This window comes from Myotis daubentonii, chromosome 2, assembly GCF_963259705.1.
Source record: "Myotis daubentonii chromosome 2, mMyoDau2.1, whole genome shotgun sequence".
Classification (NCBI taxonomy): Eukaryota; Metazoa; Chordata; class Mammalia; order Chiroptera; family Vespertilionidae; genus Myotis; species Myotis daubentonii.
In genome coordinates, this window is record NC_081841.1 from 101,185,447 (window position 1) to 101,207,928 (window position 22,482).

Here is a 22,482-nt window from a genome sequence, read left to right on the forward strand (position 1 = left end):
AACGGGCCGTAGTTTGCCCACGGATGTGTTAATCCCTACAATCTTTCTCGGAGAGGTGACCTTGGTTAAAACACAAAGCGCTAAGAAGGGGAGCAAACATATTAAGAACAGTATGCCATATACCCCAGGTCCCTTGAAACATATGCTGTGCAGATGTTTCTTCCCTGCAGCGACTGTGTCAAGCAGCAAGGATGGACCGGCTTCCAGGAATATTCCTCTATTATTAGTATATATATTGTGACATATTTATGCATTTCAGTTCTCTATCATATTTTTTGAAACTTTATTTGCTATTTTTTCATACCACTTCATATTGTTATTTTTTAAAACAATTTCTTAGTGATTTCTTCCTCAGGACTTCAGCTCTCCTTTCATTCTTTTATTTTTCTCTTTCATGGATGCCATGTTCTTTGGAAGCTTGTTTAGACCAACAAGCCTTTTAGGCTTCCTCCACATGAATAGGAGTTCACTTTTTGAATAATAAGAATTATATGTCACAGGGGCGGCATCAGGATTTTAGATATTCCTAAGTGGGGCATGGCCCAAAAAAGGTTGGAACTACTGATCTAGACCCAATTCATTGCTTTTGATCACATACTCTTAATTTATGCATATACCACGTTACTTATCTATTCTCAGTGATGCACACATAATATGCCTCTATTTGCTTCCACAAATATGTTGCTTTTTGTAGCTATATGAAACCTTTTCCATGGTATATACTCATAAAGAAATTACAGGTATAGGAAATACACATATTTAATGTCACTATTCCAGATTGTTTTCTAAAATGGTTGAACTCGCCTGCCCGGCATGGCTTAGTGGTTGAACATCGACTTATGAACCAGGAGGTCATGGTTCGATTCCAGATCAGGCCACATGCTGGGGTGTGGGTTCGATCCCCAGTGTGGGGCATGCAGGAGGCTGCCAATCAGTGATTCTATCTCATTATTGATGTTTCTATCTCTCCCTTTCCCGTCCTCTCTGAAATCAATTAAAATATATTTTTAAAAAATAAACATAAAATAGTTGAACCCATTTATACTCTTAATAACAATGCATGAAGGCTATCCTCGTCAGTTTAAATGAGAACCATTACGTGATATTAAATATTAGTCTTAAGAGATACTGGAAACAATAAAAATAGAATGCAAGAGTGAAATATATTAATTTTCTTAAAGTAGAAAAACCTTTGTGGCTAGATTTTGCTTTATATCATAAAGTCTCTCCAAATTGCCAAGAAATCATTTAAGAGATTGTTAGAACCACTAAATCTAGAGTTAGTAGTTCTAACAATCTGTTAACTAAGCTTATGTCATTAAACAAAAAGTTAACTAGTGGGTTTTATATGTCAGGATGATCAAAAGAGTAGAACATATTAATAGGACAAATGTTTTTTTAGTAAAATATGGCATGGCTAGCTAGAATGTGCTCTGTTATCAGAATTTACCCGATTTAAATGAAAAGAAATGTTTCAGTGTGCTTTAATGCATTGCAATTTCATGTAAAATAATTGGGCATAATGAATAATAAAGGCCACCAGGAATGAAGTCAAATAAAGTTTATTAACCTGCTGTCACAAGGGAGAACACACCTATCTAGGCACTGTGAGGTGTCTTTAATAAGAGGAAATGGGCCCTGATCTGTTTGGCTCAGTGGATAGAGCGTCGGCCTGGGGACTGAAGGGTCCCGGGTTTGATTCCGGTCAAGGGCATGTACCTTGGTTGCGGGCACATCCCCAGTAGGGGGTGTGCAGGAGGCAGCTAATCCATGTTTCTCTCTCATTGATGTTACTGACTCTCTATCCCTCTCCCTTCCTCTCTGTAAAAAATCAATAAAAAAATATATATATATATATATAAAAAAAAGAGGACATGGGCAAGGGATTCATAGGGTTTTGGCTTGGGCTGAATGATTCTAAGGAAAGGCTAGGAAAGTAGTCTGCTGGGATTGGATACTGCTGTTCCTAAGTGCAGTCAGTTTGGTAGTTGGGTATGTCAGCATTCTGTTCAAGAGTAGGAGGAGTGAAGCAGAGCTGGGACTTCCTGGTAAGAATGTAGTACTCATTCAGAAACAGACCATTTAAAAGTCATTTTGTAGCTGTAGTATGGCCTTGAGCAAAACTTTATTTTCTAGTTTCTTTATTCCTGACCTGCCATTCATCTGTTAGAGATATCACAATCTAATTATCAGTGGGGTTTATTTTCACCTTCTCAGTCTCTCTTTTTGGCCAGTTTCAGCCATTTAGGACCATTGTTCTGTGAAATCCAGATCTCCGTTGCCAGAATTCCATTGACCAGAAGACTATTCAGAGAATCCCATCTATTGTTGGACTAAAGTCAGTTCTTTATGCATACTTTTTGTTGTAAGGTTATTGAATTATCAGAAGCAAACATGGCTGTGTCCATTTTAAGACTCTAGAAATCACATTTGAGCACTATAACACTGACAAATGGTGCGAGATTATTAAACAGAGTTTTAATCTACTTCTAAAGCCAAGAGCCGAGGTTTTGGAGTAGACAGAAAATTTCTTAGATTTGACATCAAAGGGGCTGTCTGTCTTGTTTACTATTTTTAGTTTCCTGTTTATAGAGAGTTGCTTAGAAGTTGAGTGTAATTGCCCAGAAACTAGAGTGAGCTGAGTTGTACCTAAAAGAAAGTGGCTACAATCTCAAGAGTCCCAACATATTTTAGTGAAAACATGATGAAATTGTAGCCAGGTAGTGGACTGATACAGGGAGTGACTAGGGGATACAAAGAGCAATATTATGTGTATGGTTGTTAGAGATAACAAGTGTCTGTTAATAATTCAGGAATTTAAACCAGCAGAGAAGGAAGAGAAGAGTTTTGGAATAATTAAGAACATGTAAATTAAAGCATGATAATCTTCAGTTCTGGCTACTTAGATTTTGTTCCCTGGGTCCTCGATGGAAGCTTGATCATGCTGATTGATTTGATGCCTTGGGGAGAAGCTGTGTCATTCTTTTACATTATCTTCTGGAGAATTTCTAGGAATCCTTAATTTGAGGTCTCTGGCTGGAATAGTCTTCCAGTAATTTAATGATGTGTTGTGTCACTGTAACTGAGTGCTGTGGATACAAGGTGTTTCACTGCTGTTTTAGTTCTTAACAGAATATGGCAAGGTCATTTCTATGGGGGTTCAAGTGCAGTCTTTCCCTAACGATGCTCCAAAAATAGATAATCTAAGAGCTTGTAGAGCTGATTATCTAGCAAGGGAAGATAATTCTATTAGTGAGAAGATTGAACAGCTCTGGAAAATTACTATGTTAACCGTAATTATTAGAATGGAAGAGAATGGCTCCTCTATTGATGTATAGCGCATAATTAATTTATAAGGATTCAGTCAATGATTACCCAGGGAGTTAGAACATAGTGTGAACAGTGAGGACTTGAACAAACCTGTATGGCCCTTTAATTTCTACCATCAAGTATACTATGGCTGTTCCTGATTGATAAGAATATTAATACCTAGAACCAAAAATCAATTTGAAATATTGTATCAGCTTTTGTATATATGAACATGAGTCTACCTCTTCTTAAAGTGTACAATCACTGAACATATATACATGAATATATCTTTTTGCACTTAACTAGTCTAAAGATAACCTTTTTGATTTCTCATATAAATGAATTTGGAGAAAACAGTTTTCATAATAGGAAATCAAAAGATATTTTAGGTGTTAAAGACTTTTTGTTAGTTTTGTTATTTTGATTTTGGGACCTAATTCACAAAAGGCAAAATCAAAAAGAGTTTTAAATGATGAACCTTAGTCTTGGTATCCAAAGGTAAGAATTAATTCCAGGCAATATTTGAAAGTACAGCAATAAGAACAGTAATTATTAGAACTTTTAATGTTTTAAAATAAATAAATTTTATGAAAAATGGTTTAAAATATCTCTAAGATGCAATAATATATTTAAAAGCATTTTTTTTCCTAGTTGGAGATACTAAGATCGTTTAAAATACCAAAGTTATCACACTAAAACAAGTCAGGCTGTTCAGCTCACATCTTTATAGTGTTGGGGCCAAACTGGTTTATTATCTTGCATAATCACTGAAATTTCATTCTGTAATCCAGCATTCTTACAAACCTTTCCCCTCAATAACTGTTGTGACTCAGCACACATTAACAGTTGCTTATTATGTTTCCAAATTATCACACAATAAAGATAATTAAATCTAAATTTCACACATTAGCCTTTATGTAATTCACAGTTTTTACTACATAATGAAGCTTAGTGATTTGTTTAGCTGCTTTTTTGTTTGTTTTTTCCCTAAAGAATGACTTTTTCCATGAAGGAAGCAGTGCACAGATTTTCATTCTGGTGCAAGATCCTTGATCTGGCTGACTATTCCATAACATTTTCCTATCATTGCAGCTGACGATGTAATCCTCCAGAACAGTCTGTGTATATATATTAAAATTGATTTCAGAGAGGAAGGGAGAGCATGACAGAAACATCAACGATGAGAGAGAATCATTGATTGGCTGCCTCCCGCATGCCCCCTACTAGGGACGGAGCCTGAAACCAGGTATGTGCCCTGACGGGGAATCGAACTGTGACCTCCTAGTTCATAAGTCAATGCTCAACCACAAAGCCACTCCAGCTGGGCCAGAACAGACTCTTACATAGAGCTTAAACTCCATACCATAGCTATTGACAATGTAATCAGTACTTCATGATTGTATTGCAGAGCTAATCTAGAATTTCTAGCTTCTGTAACTGCTGTTGAGAGGCCCAAAGGTATCCTGATTCCTGATCCTCTCTCTTTTTTCAATTATTTCTATTGAGATATAATTGACATAACATTGTGTAAATATAAGGTATACAGTGTATTGATTTAATAAATGTATATATTGTAGTATGATTAACATCACAATGTTAGCTAACATCTCTCTCACGTTACATAATTATTTTTTGTGTATATGTATGGTGGAAACAATTAAAATATTGTCTTTTAGCAACTTCAAAACTTATAATACACTATCACTGTCCATAATTACTATGTAATTATTAAATACACTAGAGGCCCGGTGCATGGATTTGTGCAATGGTGGGGTCCCTTGGCCTGGCCTGCACCCTCTTGCAATCCAGGACCCCTCAGGGGATGTCACACTGCCAATTTTGGCCCAATCCCACAGGCCAGGCCAAGGGACCCCACCAGTGCACAAATCCGTGCACCATGCTGGTTTCGGCCTCATCCCCGCAGGCCAGGCCGAGGGACCCCACTTGGTGCACGAATCCATGTCCCAGGTTTCTAGTATGCATATAAGATCTTTGGTTAATCTCTTCTTGCCCTCCCCCCTCTCCCCTTCTTCCTTCCCTCTGAGATTCATCAGTCTGTTCTATGTTACCATGCCTGTGTGTTGAGCATCTGCCCCCTGGTGGTTATTGCGCATCATAGCTACCGGTCGAATGGTCAGACAGTCACTTAGCTACTAAAGGCAAGTTTATACCCTTAAACAACATTCCCCAATTCTTCCATGCCCCAGCCCCTGGTAACCACCATTCTACTTTCTGTTTTCACAATATTGACCTTTTAAAATTCCACATATAAATGATATCATACAATACTTGTCTTTCTATCTGATTTCTCTCTCTTAGTGTAATGCTTTCAAGGTCCATTCATGTTGTCACAAAAGGTAGGGTTTCCTTCTTTCTCATAGCTGAGTCATATTGATTGTCTCCAAGTGTTACCATTCCCCCTGAAAGCTCAAACGTAGGTTGCGGGTTCGATCCCCAGTCAGGGAGTGTAGTGAAGGCAACCAGTAGATGTTTCTTTCTCTCATCCTCTCTCTAAGAATGTCCTTGGTTGAGAATTAAAATAAAAAATCTATATATATAAAAGGCTAATATGCTAAGTGTCCAACTGTCTGACTGGTCGTGATGACGCGCACCAACCACCTGGAGGCAGACACTCAATGCAGGAGCTGCCATGATGAGCACTGGCCATTTATAGAGAAACGGCACCGCAGACCTAGCACCCACAAAGCAACACTTCTCTTCCCCCAAGTGGGACACAGGCCCCACCACCAGTCTGGAACGACAGCCCACCAAATCGCAGCCAATGCTGCCAAGACCCCATGGCACAAAATGTGGCCCACAGTCCAGCCCAGCCCAGAAACAGTGGCTGTGGGCGCCAGGTAATGATGTCACATAGCAACGCCCAGCTTCCTCTTCCTAGAGACCACTAGCCTCCTTGCAGTTTCTTCAGCCTAACAGGAGTGGGCAAACTTTTTGACTCGAGGGCCACAATGGGTTCTTAAACTGGACTCAGAAGAAGGAGCTGCGGCCGTGTTTCCCGACGTTGCCATATTAACACTGCTGCTGGTAAAGGAGCGGAGGGGAGAGCAAGAGAACCCTCCGCTCTTTCGGCTCCGAGGGCCGGGCCACAGTTTGCCCACGGCTGGCTCATGACTTTATAGCCAGGTGCAAACATTTTACACTTTAACCAAATATCTGTGAAGTGTTTTCCCGTGCCTCATCTCATTTGATCCTCACAGAAGTCCTGGAGTAGGTATATAGGAGACTCGGTAAAATCCTATTTTCTTTTCATTAGCTGGGAAATGGAGATTTAGCAAGCTTAGAAACATGACCCGACTGAAAAGAAGTAAGAAATTGTGGACCTTGAAAATGACTTCAGGTTTTCTCACTGTGCAGAATATAGTCAAAGACTGCTACAGTTAAATATTTTACCCTTTGTTCTCCCTGCGTGATCTACAATCCCTGCTTCATGTTGATATTTACTGCTGTGTTGCTGACAATTACCTGAAAGAGAAGTTGGGATGCTTCACTGGGCTGGAAAAAGTTTAGCTAAATCAGAAAGCAGGTCTAATTAAGCGAGTTTATCTATACATATAAAGCTCTCGCTGGTGCCAACCACATGCGTGTGTTTCCATCTGTCATTGTCAATAGTGAATTTGGTTGACACTTCTATTATAGAGAGAGTGCGAATAGCGATATTAAAACATTTATTCTAATTTCCTTTCAATGTGCATGAATTCGTGCACCAGGCCTCTAATAAATAAATAAATAGATAGATAAATAGATAAATAGTATTAACACGTGCCAAAAAAGACATAAAGTCCTATTATTATGACTTTTACTTTAGTAACTTTTTTAACTTAAATTTTACTTTTCAATTACAATTTACAGTTAATATTTTATATTAGTTTCAGGTGTACTGCATAGTGGTTAGAGAATCATGTACTTTACACAATGTTCCCTTCAGTATTTCCAGTACCCACCTGGCACCATACGTAGTTATATTATTGACTACTAGTATATACCCTATGCTGTACTCTACATCCTATGACTCTTTTGTAATTACTAATTTCTACTTCTTAGTCCCTTCATTTTATTTTTGTAACCCTCTTTAACTTCTTTAAGTTTTTCAGAACTCATTCAGACTTAGTGAACATCAAATACAGATGTTCTTATTGTATTTTTAATATGAGAGCCTGTGGTGCTTTCCTAGAAAGTATATGAAAAACCTGATTGTAATAAAACAAATCTTTGTCCAGAAAAATAATACTGTAATTGGGATTTATTTTCTCAACTAAGGTTTGGGTGTAAAATATGTTTTAAAAACAAAGATAAAGCTATGTAGGTTTTAATAATTATTTAAAATAATAAAGTATTAAATGAACTTAAATGAATGGATTTTGTAAGGAGTTATGCATTTGTTCATTGAAACCTTCACTCTAGTCAGGTCTCCAGCTCTACCATGTCTGCCCTTCTTTTAGTATATGACCTCATTTCTAACATCAAAAAAGTACAAAAGCCGTCACAATGAGAACTCCTCCAGTTTTTTGCCTCTGAACCAACTTTCTTGCATCTGTATTTATCCTTTTCTCTATCATCTTCCCATTACAGTGGAAGAAGTATTTCTCTTTCTAGACACTAATATCTCTTCAGTGTTTCAGTCTTGGTTTTCATCTTTTTCTCTGTCTCCTGTATTAGCAGCTTATTTTCTCTGGTTTCTTCCTGTCAGTACTTAACATACTCAAGTTTCTTCCATCTTAAAAGAACAAATAACTCTTTAACCTTGTGTATTACTCTAGCTGCTGCCTTATTTTCTCCCCTTCAGAGATTTATCTACATTTATTGTTTCAATTTACTTATGTCATATTCATTCCTTAGTCTTCTGCTATATAGACTCTGCTACTATATCACTGCAACAGTTTTAGCCTCATCCACTAGCCAGTAGTGAGTTCTTCATTTCTAAATTCATCAGATTCTTTTTTTCTTTTTTCCAACGTACTCTTCTTAGTCCACCTTTTACTAGACCTCTTGGCAGCTTTTAGTACTATTTGTGCCCTTTTTGAAAATTCTTTTCTTGCTGTTCCTTCTTGTTGGTCTCATCTATGCTCATGTCTGACATTACTATGTATATGCTGATTACAGAAACTTTTTTTTGAGCTTTAGATGTGTTTATTTAGCTTGCCATCCTCGTTTAGGTGTCTCACAGGTACCCTAACTCAACCTACCCAAAATAGAAGTCATCTTTCTGTTTCCTCAGATCTTTTTCTCCTATATTTTTTATTCCAGTCCATGATGTTGTCAATGACTTGCTGCCAGAGGCAGAAATTATCTGATTCCACCATCTTATTTCTAATATTCAATGACCAAATGCTATTGGTTTTACTTCATATTGATCCTGCTTGTTTACTCTCTATATAGCAACCACCATGCTGTAGTAGCCACCATTATCTCTCACCTGAGAAATTTTAATATTTCTTTTAACTGGTCTCTCTGTCTCCTGTTCTTATTTACTCCCCCTAAGCATTCAAAAGACAGTTAAAGATTTTTTTCCCAAATAAAATATAATTTATAGTCTCTGGTTAAAAAAATCTTCAGTGGAGTGCTTTCTGTTGTTCATAGAGTAAAAAGACTTTTATGTTCTACTTCCTAATTATATCCCCAGCCTCAACTCCAGTTGTTTAGTATATCTGTTTTCTCCTCAAATGCTTTTCTCTCACCTCATAGGCCTTCACACTGTTTCCCCTCTTAACTGACACACAATACTCTGTGGTTTGTACTTGCCCTGTCATAGTACTTATTATTTTTTATTGTGGTAGATTAGTTATTTACCATCTAGTCTAGTAGATACAGAAAGCTTAAAAGAAGAAATTCCATTGTAACCCTGTTACCTACAGTTCTGGATATATAGCAAGTGCTTAATAAACACATATTGAGTGAATCTCTTTGAAGGTAATTGAGTATGTGAGGATACCACCATGCTTTAGATTATAACCATTTTGTACTTTAGTAATGCATTTATTTTTTTTAACCTACTAATATGTGAATGGGTATGGGTTTTAGAAAGCAAGTTTTATGTGTGTGTATTGTACATAGAAAGGAAGTGTATACTTATAAGAGCAGAAAAAACCTATTATTGGAAGTCAGAAACTCCATTGTCTTCTGTGGACAAATCTTTATGTTCCTTTGAATCTAACTTCCCTCTTCAAATATTGGGATTGGACTAGATTGTCTAAGACATTTCTCTTGAATGACACTCCAAATATATGTGAGAGATATTAAATGTATAACTATGTAATTTTTATTTATTTTTTATTTTATTAAAATGCATATAAATTTGTATTTATCTGCATATTAAAATAACTTTGTTTTTGCAGGAAAGATGATAAAGACTATGCTTTAAAACAAATAGAAGGAACCGGAATCTCTATGTCGGCATGTAGAGAAATAGCAGTAAGTGGAGCTCTTTTTACCAACATTATTACCAACTGACTTAGAAGGTCAATTATGTAGGTGTCTGAATTGTGATTGTCATATATACTCATTAATTGAAAGTTAATAAATATTTTCATATCAACTATATGTAGAAGAATATATTCATTATGTAGAGGTGTCTGTAAATCTAATAAACATTTTTATATAAATTTATTTTATTGGTATTAACTCAATCTCTGTTGTTTATATAAATATATATTTTTCCAATAAGTATCACTAAATAGTTAAGGGTTTAGTTCTTATTTCATCTAGTATAATAAAAGTCGTATGTTAGTTCATATAAAATTAATATTCTATTTTAATGATGTTGTTACTTATGTTACCTTAAAATGAGATCGTCTTATTTGATTTTCATAGTATCTGTCTATTTATATAAACATATATGCCTTTTTTTTATCGCTTCTCGGCCTTTTGGCTAAGATCAAGTGTAGTATAAACATATATGCCTTTTTCTTTTGGGAGCATAGGTTTCCATATGGTACTAGAATCTCATTTTGATTTCAAAGGAAAATATTCTTCATGTTAATCCATTACTAACTAATTATTCATACAATTAAGTTGAGTATTACTCCTATACGATTTTACTTCAGTTTTTAATATTGTAAGACTGTGGGTCCAAATGTGTTTTTTCTGGCTTTAATTTAAATAATTTTACTCATTTAACAGATTCTATACTATAAATAAGGATTTTAACTAACAGTCATTTATTATGTATCATGTTGACAGGAACTAGAGTAGGTAGAAGTAAAGAAATGGAACAAGGGTCCCTGGCCATAAGTATTTACATGCTGATGAGGAAAGAGCCTAATAAAGCTTATAATAATAACAGTGTTCCAAGGACTATGACAGTAGTGTACACAGAATGGGAGAAGGGTATACCTCTAAACTACAGAAGTCACGGAAGGTTCCAGGTTTTGGAGGACATGTAAGAATTACCAACATGAGGGAAGAATAGGGTGAGATGGAGGGCATTCTTAGCCAAAGGTATGCTGGGTTGGAAATTGTATTTTACTTAATTGATAAATTTTTCAAAATTTTGAATCTTGAGGCAAATCTGTACATTAACTGTCAGTTCTTCAACACCTACTACTCTAGTCAGTTTAAAGGGTTAAAATCTATTGAACTATGGTAGTGACGTGAGGAGTCATGGTAGTGATTACTTTTGGAGGGGACAGGGAGTGGCATGAGGGGCGGGGGAGACAAGGTAGTTTTCAGAATGCTAATAATGTTCTATTTCTTGATCTCACTCTGAGTCTGGTTATATGAGCTTAATATGTGAAAACTCACTGAGCTGTGCTCTTGTGGGTGAATGTTTTTCTCTATGTTTATTATAGTTCAACCAAAAGTTTTTAAAAACAAATAAAACTCCACTGATTTTAGGAATAGACATATTTATGTTTATATTGAAAACTGTAAATTTAGTTTAAACACAAAAAGGAATATGAAAGCTTATTTTAATGTACTAATTCTTCAGCCTAAGGTGAACAGAAATTTTTAATTTTGATGAATCTAATTTACGAATTTTTTCCTTTTATGACTATTGTTTTCTGTGTCTGGCTGAAGAAATCTTTATCGATCCACTGATTGTGAAGATAATTATGTTTTCTTCTAAAAGCTTTTATAGATTTAACTTTATTTTCCAGCCTATGATTAAATTTTGTTTGTGATATGCTATAGGTTTTGAGGCTCTTCTCTTCTCATTCCATATGAATATACAATTGTTTTTTGAAGACATTCAATTCCCTGTTGAATTCCTTTGGTACCTTTGTAGAAAACTAAATGGCTTTGTAAGTGTAGGACCATTTCTGGGTTCTATTTCATTCTATTGATCTCTTTGTCTATCCTTATGCCAATACCAGATTATTCTAACTCAGCGATTTTCAACTGGTGTGCTGCAAGAATTTTTAAAACATGCAATACCTATTTATTTAGTCAGGGGCACTGATCTTTTTTCCCTTAAATTGTCAAATTAATAAAATAACAACAGCCAACACAACAATAGCCAGTAGTTGTGAATGAATCAAAATTATATCTATATTTTTTGTCAAATTGGCAAAAAATATAATATAGTATTTTAGTGTGCCATAGAATTTTAGTAATTAGTTCATGTGTGCCAGGAGATGTAAACGTTGAAAATCGCTGCTCTATCATTGTAGCAAGATTTGAAATATGGTCTTACAAAATCACCAGCTTTGTTCTTCTGTTTCAGGATTGTTTGAACTTTGCATTATTATATAAAATTTTTAATCAGCTAGTCAGTTTCTAATTCTAAAAAATCCTTGCTGGAGTTATGATTTCGATCGATTCAGAGAATTGACATCTTAATAATATTGGAACTAAGAAGCCATGAATGTAGAAAGACACTTTCCATTTTATAAGGTTTTCTTTCATTTCTCTCAGTGTTTTATAGTTTTTAGTATAGAGTTTTTGTACATCTTTTGTTAAATTCACTCCTAAGCACTTCATGTTTTCTGATAGCATTATACATGGAATTATTTTAAAATTTTGATTTTCCATTTATTTGCTTCTGTACTCAGAAATACAATTGATTTTTTAATGTTGTATATATATTTATATACATATATATTATATATCTAAATTCACCGGTAGATTTTTGGTGATATATTGGGATTTTCTATACAATTATATCATCTATGACTAAAAATGATTTTACTTCTTTCCATCTTTATGCTTTTAATTTTATTTACTTTTTATTTTTTTATTGCACTGTCCTTGCATGCAATGTTGAATAGTAGTGAGAGCAGATCTCTGTGACTTGTTCCCAATCTTGGGGTCAGGTATTTTTAGTGTTGCACCATTACATAAAATGCTAACTATCACTTTTTTATAGATGTCATTAGCCAGGCTTAGGTTGTTGCCTTCTATTTTTTCATAAATGGTATTGAGTTTTATCAAGTGCTTTTTGTGTTGTTAAGGAGTTCTAGGTAGTATGAGTTTGAAGGATGTTAGTCTAATTATCTTTCCTGTACTGCAAGCATGTCAAACTCACAGCCTGCAGCCCGCATGCAGCCCACAATGAATATTTTTGCGGCCCAGCCAATATAACGGTATATGAGAAACATTTTAATAAAAATTTCGTAACTTAATTTTTACAATATCATGTTATACATAATTATTAATAACGAACTACAATGTTTGCTAATGACTGATTACTACAATTGTGTTGCATTCATTTCCCTTACGCGCTTTATGCGCAGGCGCACCATTTCCACTAACACCAGCAGCGAATATTTTAGCAGCCGATTGCCAGGTCATTAGTCTTGGACTGACTTGTTTGGTGTGCGCAACAGGAAATATTTCACTTTCGGAGAACAAGAAAAATAGGCTTATTTGCATTACACTTATTAATTTGTGTAGTTATTTAATATCTGGTAAGTTAATGTTCAAGAAAAAATATTAATTTTTATTGAAATGTTCTATTATTTTATGTTAACGATTACTCATTTATTTCAGCCCTTTGTATTCAGCATGTCTCTATCAAAATAAACCTCCATTTCTATGAAAATTGAAGCTTTTGGTTTTTTGCGGCCCACATAAACTTAAACCTTGTTTATTTAGCCTGTATTAGCCTTTGAGTTTGACATGCTTGCTGTACTGTCTTTGTCTTTGGTATCTAGATTATAGTGTTTGCATGAAAAAAGTTAGGGAGCATTTTTTCATCCTCTATTTTCTGACAGAGTTTCTATATGATTGGTAATTATTTTTCCTTAAATGTTTGATATTATTCACCAACCAGTATTATTTTCTTAATAGATATAGGACTCCTCAGATTTTATATTTCATCTTGTATTTGATAAATTGTATTTTTACTTAATTTGTCCATTTCTTTTAAGTTGTTGAATTTGTTAGCACAAAGTTGTGCATAATAGTCCCTTATTATCTTTTCACATCTGTAGCTTCTGTAGTGATGTCCTGTTTCATTGCCGACTGGGTAATTTTTGTTTCTGTCGAAATCATTCGACAATCATTTTGTTTCTGTTCTTTATTATTTCTTTTCTTCTGCTTATTTTAAGCTTACATTTATTTTTTATTTTCTTAAGGTGGAACCTTAGGTCATTCATTTTTAAACTATTCTAATATAATTAATGAAAACTATAAATATTTCTTTAAGCTGTGTTTTACTTATATTCTACAAATTTTGTTGTATTTTAATTGTTTTTGTTTAAAATATTTTCACTTATCTTTGAAGTTTTTAAAATATTCTATTCATGGGTTATTTAGAAATGTATTGTTTAATTTTTAAATATGTGAGGCTTTCTAGGTAATTTATTGTGGTTGATTACTAATTTATTTTCGTTGTGGTTGGAGAAAAGGGGACCCTAGGGTATGTTTTATAGGTGAAATCATGTGATATCGGAGATTTACTTCAAAATAATCCCAGTTAAGGTGGGAGGAGAGGGTATGAATATATATAAAACTAGAGGCTCAGTGCACAAAATTCATGCACGGGTTGGGTCCCCCTCAGCCCAGCCTGCACCCTCTCCAATCTGGGACCCCTCGGGGGACATCCCTCTCACAATTCTGGACCGCTTTCTCCTAATCGCTCACCTGCCTGCCTGTCTGCCTGGTTGCCCATAACTGCTCCCCCCGCTGGCCTGGTCACTGGTCACTGCCCCCCCCCCCCCCCCGCTGGGCTGGTTGCCCCTAACTGCCCCCTGTTGCTGGCCTGGTTGCCCCCAACTGCCCCACCCCCTGCCGGCCTGGTTGCCTCTTACTGCCCCCTCTGCCGGCCTGGTCGCTCCTAACTGCCCCCCCCCCCCCGCTGACCTGGTTGCCCTCAAATGCCCCCCCTGCCGGTCTGGTCTCCCCTCACGGGCCCCCCGCTGGCCTGGTTGCCCCACGCAGCCTGCTTGTTCAGTCGTTTGGTCGTCCCTCACTAACCCCCTTGCCAGCCTGGTTGCCCCACGTAGCCTGCTTGTTCAGTCGTTTGGTTGTCCCTCACTAACCCCCCTGCCGGCCTGGTCGTGGAAGTCGTCTTGTGAGGGCATGTCGGTCAGTTTGCATATTACCTCTTTATTATATAGGATGGGAAAAAATGATTTGGTTTTCAAACAAATCACTTCCCCAACATCCTTCTGGAATGAATTAAGTTCGAGAATCAAGGCTCCACATATATAGGGATTTGCTTTACTCTTCTATTTTATATACTTCTGAAAAAAATTTCCATAATAAAAAAAGAGAAAGAAAATCTCATCTTTTCTGCCAAATCTTATCAGACCTTTCTCCCTTCTATGTATGAAATCTTCCTCTGAGAAGTCCTGTTTTCCCACCACTCACCGTCATTATTCTTTAACTAGAGGCCCAGTGCACAAAATTCAAGCACTGGTAGAATCCCTAGCAGCTGCAGGCTGGGTACTCCCTCCTTTTCCCCGCCTGTCTGTCCCCGCTGCTGACCAGGGCCTCCCTCCCTCCCTTCCCCCAGCTGCCTGCCAGCACCAGGCCCTCCCTCCCTTCCCCTGGCTGGCCCACCCCCTGGTCAAACTCCCGGAAGAACTCCGGTCGAGGGGACAATTTGCATACTATGCTTTTTATTATATAGAATAATCTGTACCGAGTTTCTTTTCTTCATAGCACTTATTACAAATTATAACTATAAGGAGTTTCTTTTTATTTGTTTACTTATTTTCTATTTGTTGGTCCTACCCCCCACTACACTCAGTGTAAAATTAATTAACTTTTAAAATATAAAGCCAATACTCCATGGCCAATACCATTTCTTCATTAGTGTGTACTAGGCTTGACATATAGTCTTTGCTCAGTAAGTAATTCTAAAAGAAGGGAGGAAGGAAAGAACTCTGAGAATTTCTACCAAAGTTAAGAGCATTGCATATCTTCATCCTCACTGTATTGTAAATGGTTTGTTTTGTGTTTCTAGAATTTTCTGTGAGCTGGAATTCTTTAGCATACTGGTTTTCAAACTGCTTTAGTGGGTCCTCCTTATTCCTAGAGGATGCCTTGTAGTTGGGATAGGGAAGCTAGGGGAGCAGAGGTAAAGTTCCAGACTCTATTTTTAAACCCCACATGTACTTTAACCTGAGCATCTCAGTTTTTAAAATTAATTTGCAAGAATTCTATTGAAAAGGATCCACAGCTCTTCAAAATATTGAAAATATGCTTTCATAGTAATTTTAACTCAATCATACTTATGTCATAAATTTAGAATTTATTATTTTTGTTGTGCTTTAAAATTTTTAATATTAAAAGTTAATGTCATTTTGAGATTATTACAGGTTTTCTTAACCTATTTTCTATTTTACGGCACAATTGGAACGAATTAAGTTTATTATAAACAATGTATTAAAACATTTATATTTTTAGCAGTGATCTTAGTACTATGGAAATTATAAGATTTTTTCCCCAGTAGAATTAGAAAAATTTAGGTGGTTTATGTGACGGAAACCATTGCATAAAGTTATTTAAACCTTTTATTTAAATAGTTTTGACACAAAATCTTCTAAAGGGCAAAAAATAACTTACAAAATGTTAAGAAATAGGTATTTCTATACGGGGTGTGGGGAGTGCTCTGTGTGGGGTGATGAAATGCTAAAGTTCTATTTATCAGATATGTGGAATCGTCATGTCAGAACATCAGTTTCACAGTATTGTATGTAGTGGTTAAGACCCTAGCTAGATTACCTGAGGTCTTATTCTAGCTTTACCTGTTAACTATCTTGAAGGGCCCAAAGCAACTTACTTAATTTCCCTGTTTTAGTTTTGTAATTTGTAAGAAAGGAATTATGATAGTATCTCATAGGGTTATGTTAAGGAGCATAGAGCACTTTTTCGGACATAATAATTCATTTATTCATATATTTATATATGTACCAAGTCCTTAATGTGTGCCTACCAGGTGCCAAGCAGTGTGTTAGAAGCTAGTAGGGCAATGTCCAGCAAGACACAAGCCTGCCACTGTTCATGTCATAACCTAGTATATATTTAAACCTTCTGTGTGTGGATTGTAAAAAGAACTAGGCCCCAGGGTGTTAGGTTTGGGGAGGTATTGGTTGGTATTGGCCATGGAGTATTGGTTTTGTATTTTAAAAGTTAATTTTTAAAGCATTTAAATCTTGATTCTAACCATCACCTAGGAATATGATCTTGAGCAAATTATTTACTCCGCTATTTCCTCATCTGTGCCAATAAAGGGATAATATGCTAATTAAACCAGGAGACCTTCCGGGATACCAGCTGGGGAGAGCAGTTGGGGGCCATGAGGCCAGCAGGAGAGGGCAGTTGGAGGCCATGAGGCCGGCAGGGGAGGGCATTTGGGGGCCATGAGGCCAGCAGGGGTGGGCAGTTGGGGGCAAGCAGGCCAACAGGAAGAGTGGTTAGGGGCAATCGGGCAGGAAGGCAGGTGAGCGGTTAGGAGCCAGCGATCCCGGATCGCGAGAGGGATTTCCAACTGCCGGTTTAGGCCTGATCCCTGGGCCTAAACCAGCAGTCGGGCATCCCCCGAGGGGTCCCAGATTGGAGAGCGTGCAGTGCAGGCTGGACGATGGGACAACCCCCCCCCCCTCCCGTGCATGAATTTCATGCACCAGGCCACTAGTTTGTAAAATAAAAGTACTGTAATCTCCCTTTATCCATAGGGGATATGTACCCCTGCTGGGTGTCTAAAACAACACAGATAGTACTGAACCCTACATACTATTCAGTTAATCCTTAAACAACATGGGGTTTAGGGGCACTGAAACTGCCTACCCTCTGTCCTGCACAGTTGAAAATCTGAGCATAACTTTTTTATTTTTTTTATAGATCAAGAAAGAGAGAGAGAGAGAGAAACACGTTGATTTATTGTTCCACTTATTAATACATTCATTGGTTGATTCTTGTATGCGCCCTGACTGGGGATTGAACCCACAACCCTGGCATATAGGGACAACGCTAACCAACTAAGCCACTGGCCAGGGCCGAGCATAACTTTTGACTTTCCAGAAACTTAACTAATAGCCTACTGTTGACCCGAAGCCTTAAGAATACTATAAATACTAGATTAATACATATTTTAATATGTTATACTAGAGGCTCAGTGCACAAAATTTGTGCACTCGAGGGGGGTCCCTCAGCCCAGCCTATGCCCTCTTGAAGTCTGGGACCCCTTGGAGGATGTCCACCTGCTGGCTTAGGCCCGCTCCCTGGGGGATCGGGCCCAAGCTGGCAGTCAGACATCCCTCTGACAGCCTGGCAGCTCTCAGGGGATGTCCACTTACCAGCAGGGAGCAGACCTAAGCTGCAGTCGGACATACTTAGCACTGCTGAGGAGGCGGGAGAGGCTCCCACCACCACCACTGTACTGGCGGCCATCACCCTGGCTTGTGGCTGAGCAGAGCTGCCCCTGTGGGAGCACACTGACCACCAGGGGACAGCTCCTGCATTGAGCATCTGCCCCCTGGTGGTCAGTGTGTGTCATAGTGACCAGTCATTCCCAGTCGTTCTGCTGTTAGGGTCAATTTGCATATTACCCTTTTATTATATAGGATAGAGGCCTGGTGCATGGGTGGGGACTGGCTGGTTTGCCCTGAAGGGTGTCCTGGATCAGGGTGGGGGTCCCACTTGGGTGCCTGGCCAGCCTGGGTGGGGGGCTGATGGCTGTTTTCAGGCTGGTCAAGCCCCACCCAGTGGGGACCCTCACCCCATGGAGGTTTGGCCAGCCTGGGTGAGGGAGGGGCTGATGGCTGTTTTCAGGCTGGCCACATCCCCTTCAGGGTGGGGGTCCCCACTGGGGTGCCTGACCAGTCTGGGTGAGGAGCTGAGGGCCGTTTTCAGGCTGGCCAAGTGCCCCGTCGACGGAAGCTCCCAGCCTCTCCTTTTTTTCTTTCTTTCTTTTTTATTCTGGGATTTATTTACCTTCTATAATTGAAACTTTGTAGCCTTGAGTGGAGCTCAGAGCCGGCCATGGCAGGCGGGAAGCTTGGCTTCCTCCATTGCCAGGGGCAACCCAAGCCTCCTGCTCGCTCCAGCTCCGTGGCTGCCGGCCTCCATCTTGGTTGGGTTAATTTCCATATAGTCTCTCTGATTGGCTGGTGGGCATGGCTGAAGGCATAGCAAAGGTATGGTCAATTTGCATGTTTGTCTTTTATTAGTGTAGATGTATTATATAATGTATTCTTAAAATAAAGAAAAAAATGTCATTAACGAAATCATAAGGGTCCGGCTGACATGGCTCTGTGGTTGAGCATCAACCTAAGAATCAGGGGGTCATGGTTCGATTCCCGGTCAGGGCATATGCCTGGGTTGTGGGCTTGATCCCCAGGGTGAGGCATGCAGAAGACAAGTGATTCTCTCTCAGCATTGATGTTTCTGTCTCTCCCCCCCACCCCCTTCCACTCTGTAATCAATTTTAAAAATGTTTTAAAAAGGAAATCATAAGGAAAAGAATATACTTATGGTATTTATTGAAAAAAATCCATGTACAAGTGGACCCATGCAATTCAAACCTACGTTGTTCAAGAGTCAGCTGTACTGTTCCTATAAATAGCTACCAATGATAAGTTTTAATTTATAAATTAGGCACAATAAAAGATAAACAATAATAACTAATAGTAAACTAGAACAACTATGACAATATACTGTAATAAAAGGTAGGTAAATGGCTTTGGGGTCATTATTCAGTAAAATAAAGGTTACTTGAACACCAGGCATGGTGATACCATGATAATGAATCTGGTAACTGAGACAGTTACTAAGTGACTAATGGGTGGTTAGTGTATGCAGTCTGGACATGTTAGACAAGGGGGATGATTCATATCCGGGCCTAGATGGCATGAGATTTCATCATGCTACTTAGATTGGCACCCAGTTATTTATGGAAATTTCAACTTAATATTTTTAGACCACAGTTGATAGTAGGTATCTGAAACCATAGAAAGTAAAACCATGAATAAGGGGTCTACTGTAATATAAACTTATATATTTCATAGGTTAATTCATGATTCAGAAAATATATGTCATATGCTTAGCCCCATAGTTGGCTGCTAGGAAGAGCTTAATAAAATGGTTGCTGTTTTTAAGTTTTTTTTAAAATACAGGAACTAAACCTTATCTTGGAGGTGAAATTGAGGCAGTATCTAAGAATAACTTTATAGGTAGGTTTCTAATAATTGCAGAGAACTTTTGCCAGAGCTTTGGAATTTGTTTGTGTTAATTTCCACTCTGCCAGTTTCCAGAAAGGACTTGAAATAGCTGCCTAGCCACGAAGTGTGAGGTAATGGAGAAAACACTGACCCAGAACTGAGATGAATTTAGCACCAGGTTTAGCTCTTTCAGCCAGCTGGGTGATCCTGGGCGACCCTGAACTTGGGGCTTTCCCTATCAGATTCTTTGCCTTGTTTATTAATTAGGATATGGTCACTTTTAGGTACTGGCCTTTACGTCTGAGGATTTGTACATAATCTCCAAAGTCTCATAAATTTGAAATTATATTCTAAAAGCAGAAATATATAACTTGAATTTAATCTTGCTCTGAATAAAATAATTATCACTTTTTAGAGAATAATAAGTGACATAATGTATAATCAATTCATTCTGAATTTATTTTAGAGCCCTTGATATTTTAACATTCCATTTGATTCTTGTTTTGGTGTCAGTGTTCTTATAAAAGGTACTGAAGTTATAAGTTCTAAGACCTTGATATTCTCACATGCCTGTCATATATTTGGAACACATTTGGAAGGCACTGTGTAAGTTAACTTTTAAAAAATATATCAGGCTTCATTAGAAGATTTTCCTTGACATTATTAATATTATTCGTGTTTTTGCCTGATGGGATGGGAGTGCTTTTTAACTGATGGAAAATTAGGGCCACTTTGGTTATTAAATAGGATAAAATAAGGAGATAAAAGACTTTAAATGGAAGAATATTCTTGTAGGAGGTGAGAAAGGCTAAACCCATGAAAATGTGTACTACTTGGATGCTTCTCTCTGTATAAATTATGTATTATTTTATGAAAAAGTTTACAAAATTTTAATCAACTTCACTACATAATTTAAATGCCTAGAAAAGGTACTATATGTCACAAAGTTACAGATATTAATTCTCATTTGATATTTGGTGTTAATGAATGTTGTGTTTTCTAATATTTTAATTAGTTCGTTTTTAAAAGAATTGCAACCTAAATATTTGCTTTCAAGTTCAGTTGTTTTGTGATGTCAAAACATAGACAACTAGCAGAATGGGAGAAAATATTTCTAAATTGTGTATCTGATAAGGGATTAATGTCTAAATTATATAAAGAACTAGGGGCCCGGTGCACGAAATTCGTGCACTGGGTTGTGGGGGGGGGAAGTGTCCCTCAGCCCAGCCTGCCCCCTCTCACATACTGGGAGCCCTCAGGCGTTGACCCCCATCACCCTCCAATCGCAGGATCGGCCCCTTGCCCAGGCCTGACGCCTCTGACAGAGGTGTCAGGCCTGGGCAGGGGACCCTCATTTCCCCCCATCACTGGTTCTGCCCCCAGTCCGGGCCTGATGCCTCTGGCTCAGGCATCAGGCCTGGGCAGGGGACCCCCAGACCCCTCCGATCGCCTGATCGGCCCCTTCCCCAGGCCTGATGCCTCAGCCAGAGGCGTAGACCCCCATCACCCTCCGATCGCCTGATCAGCCCCTTGCCCAGGCCTGACGCCTCTGCCAGAGGTGTCAGGCTTGGACAGGGGAACCCCATCTCCCCCCGATCACTGGCTCTGGCCCCCGCCCAGGCCTGAGGCCTCTGGCCCAGGAATCATGCCTGGGCAGGGGACCCCCATCTCCCTCTGATCGCTTGCTCCACCCCCCGCCCAAGCCTGATGCCTCTGACCCAGGCTTCAGGCCTGGGCAAGGGGACCATCATATCCCGCCAATCCCCAGCTCAGCCCCCCACCCAGGCCTGATGCCTTGGCCAGAGGAGTTGACCCTCATCACCCTCCGATCGCCGATCACCGGATCGGCCCCTTGACCAGGCCTGAGGCCTCCGGCAGAGGTGTCAGGCCTGGGTGGGGGACCCCCAGCTCCCCACGGTTGCAGGCTCCGCCCCTGCCCAGGCCTAACGCCTCTGGCTGAGGCGTCCGGCCCGGGCAGCGGGGACCCGCAGCTGTAGCGGCCCCGCGATAGTGGGCTCCGCTTTAGGCCCAGGCAAGGGACCCCTAGCTCCCAGGACTGCCAGCTTTGACCGTGTCCAGCTCCCATCGCTGGCTCCACCCCTGCTTCCTGCTATCACTGGCCAGGGTGGCAAAGGCGCCTGATTCTCCGATCATGGCTGGGGGGCAGGGCAAAGGCGGCCCCAGGGCCGCCTTTGCCCTGCCCCCCAGCTCTTGGCTCCCCCCTGGGTTTCCGATCACTGTCAGTGGCAGGGGGCTTCTTCCTGCTTTCCCTTTCGCCTCCCTGCATTGTGCCTACATATGCAAATTAGCCGCCATCTTGTTGGCACTTAACTGCCAATCATAGTTGGCAGTTAACTGCCAATCATAGTTGGCAGTTAATTTGCATATAGCCCTGGTTAGCCAATGAAAAGGGTATCGTCGTACGTCAATTACCATTTTTCTCTTTTATTAGATAGGATTATATCTCAACAACAACAAAAAACCCAACTCAGAAATGAGCAAAGGACATGAGCACACATTTCTTCAAAGAAAATATACAAATGACCAATAAGCACATGAAATGATGCTTACCATCCTTAGCCATTAGGGAAATGCAAATCAAAATCAC

General features: G+C 38.9%; 1 protein-coding gene and 1 pseudogene across 7 annotated transcripts in view; both read left to right on the forward strand.

Annotated features, from left to right (window-relative positions):
* The window catches only part of CDK8 (cyclin dependent kinase 8), a 163,138-nt gene that overhangs the window by 61,255 nt on the left and 79,401 nt on the right, over nucleotides 1-22,482 (forward strand). For all 7 annotated transcript variants that reach the window (XM_059684035.1, XM_059684033.1, XM_059684031.1 and 4 more), the window contains exon 2: nucleotides 9,663-9,738. In XM_059684035.1, coding sequence (XP_059540018.1) covers nucleotides 9,715-9,738 — 24 coding nt within the window. In that variant the 5' untranslated portion in view covers nucleotides 9,663-9,714. The remainder of the gene's footprint in view (nucleotides 1-9,662; nucleotides 9,739-22,482) is intronic.
* Nucleotides 10,176-10,330, forward strand: LOC132228819 (U2 spliceosomal RNA; annotated as a pseudogene).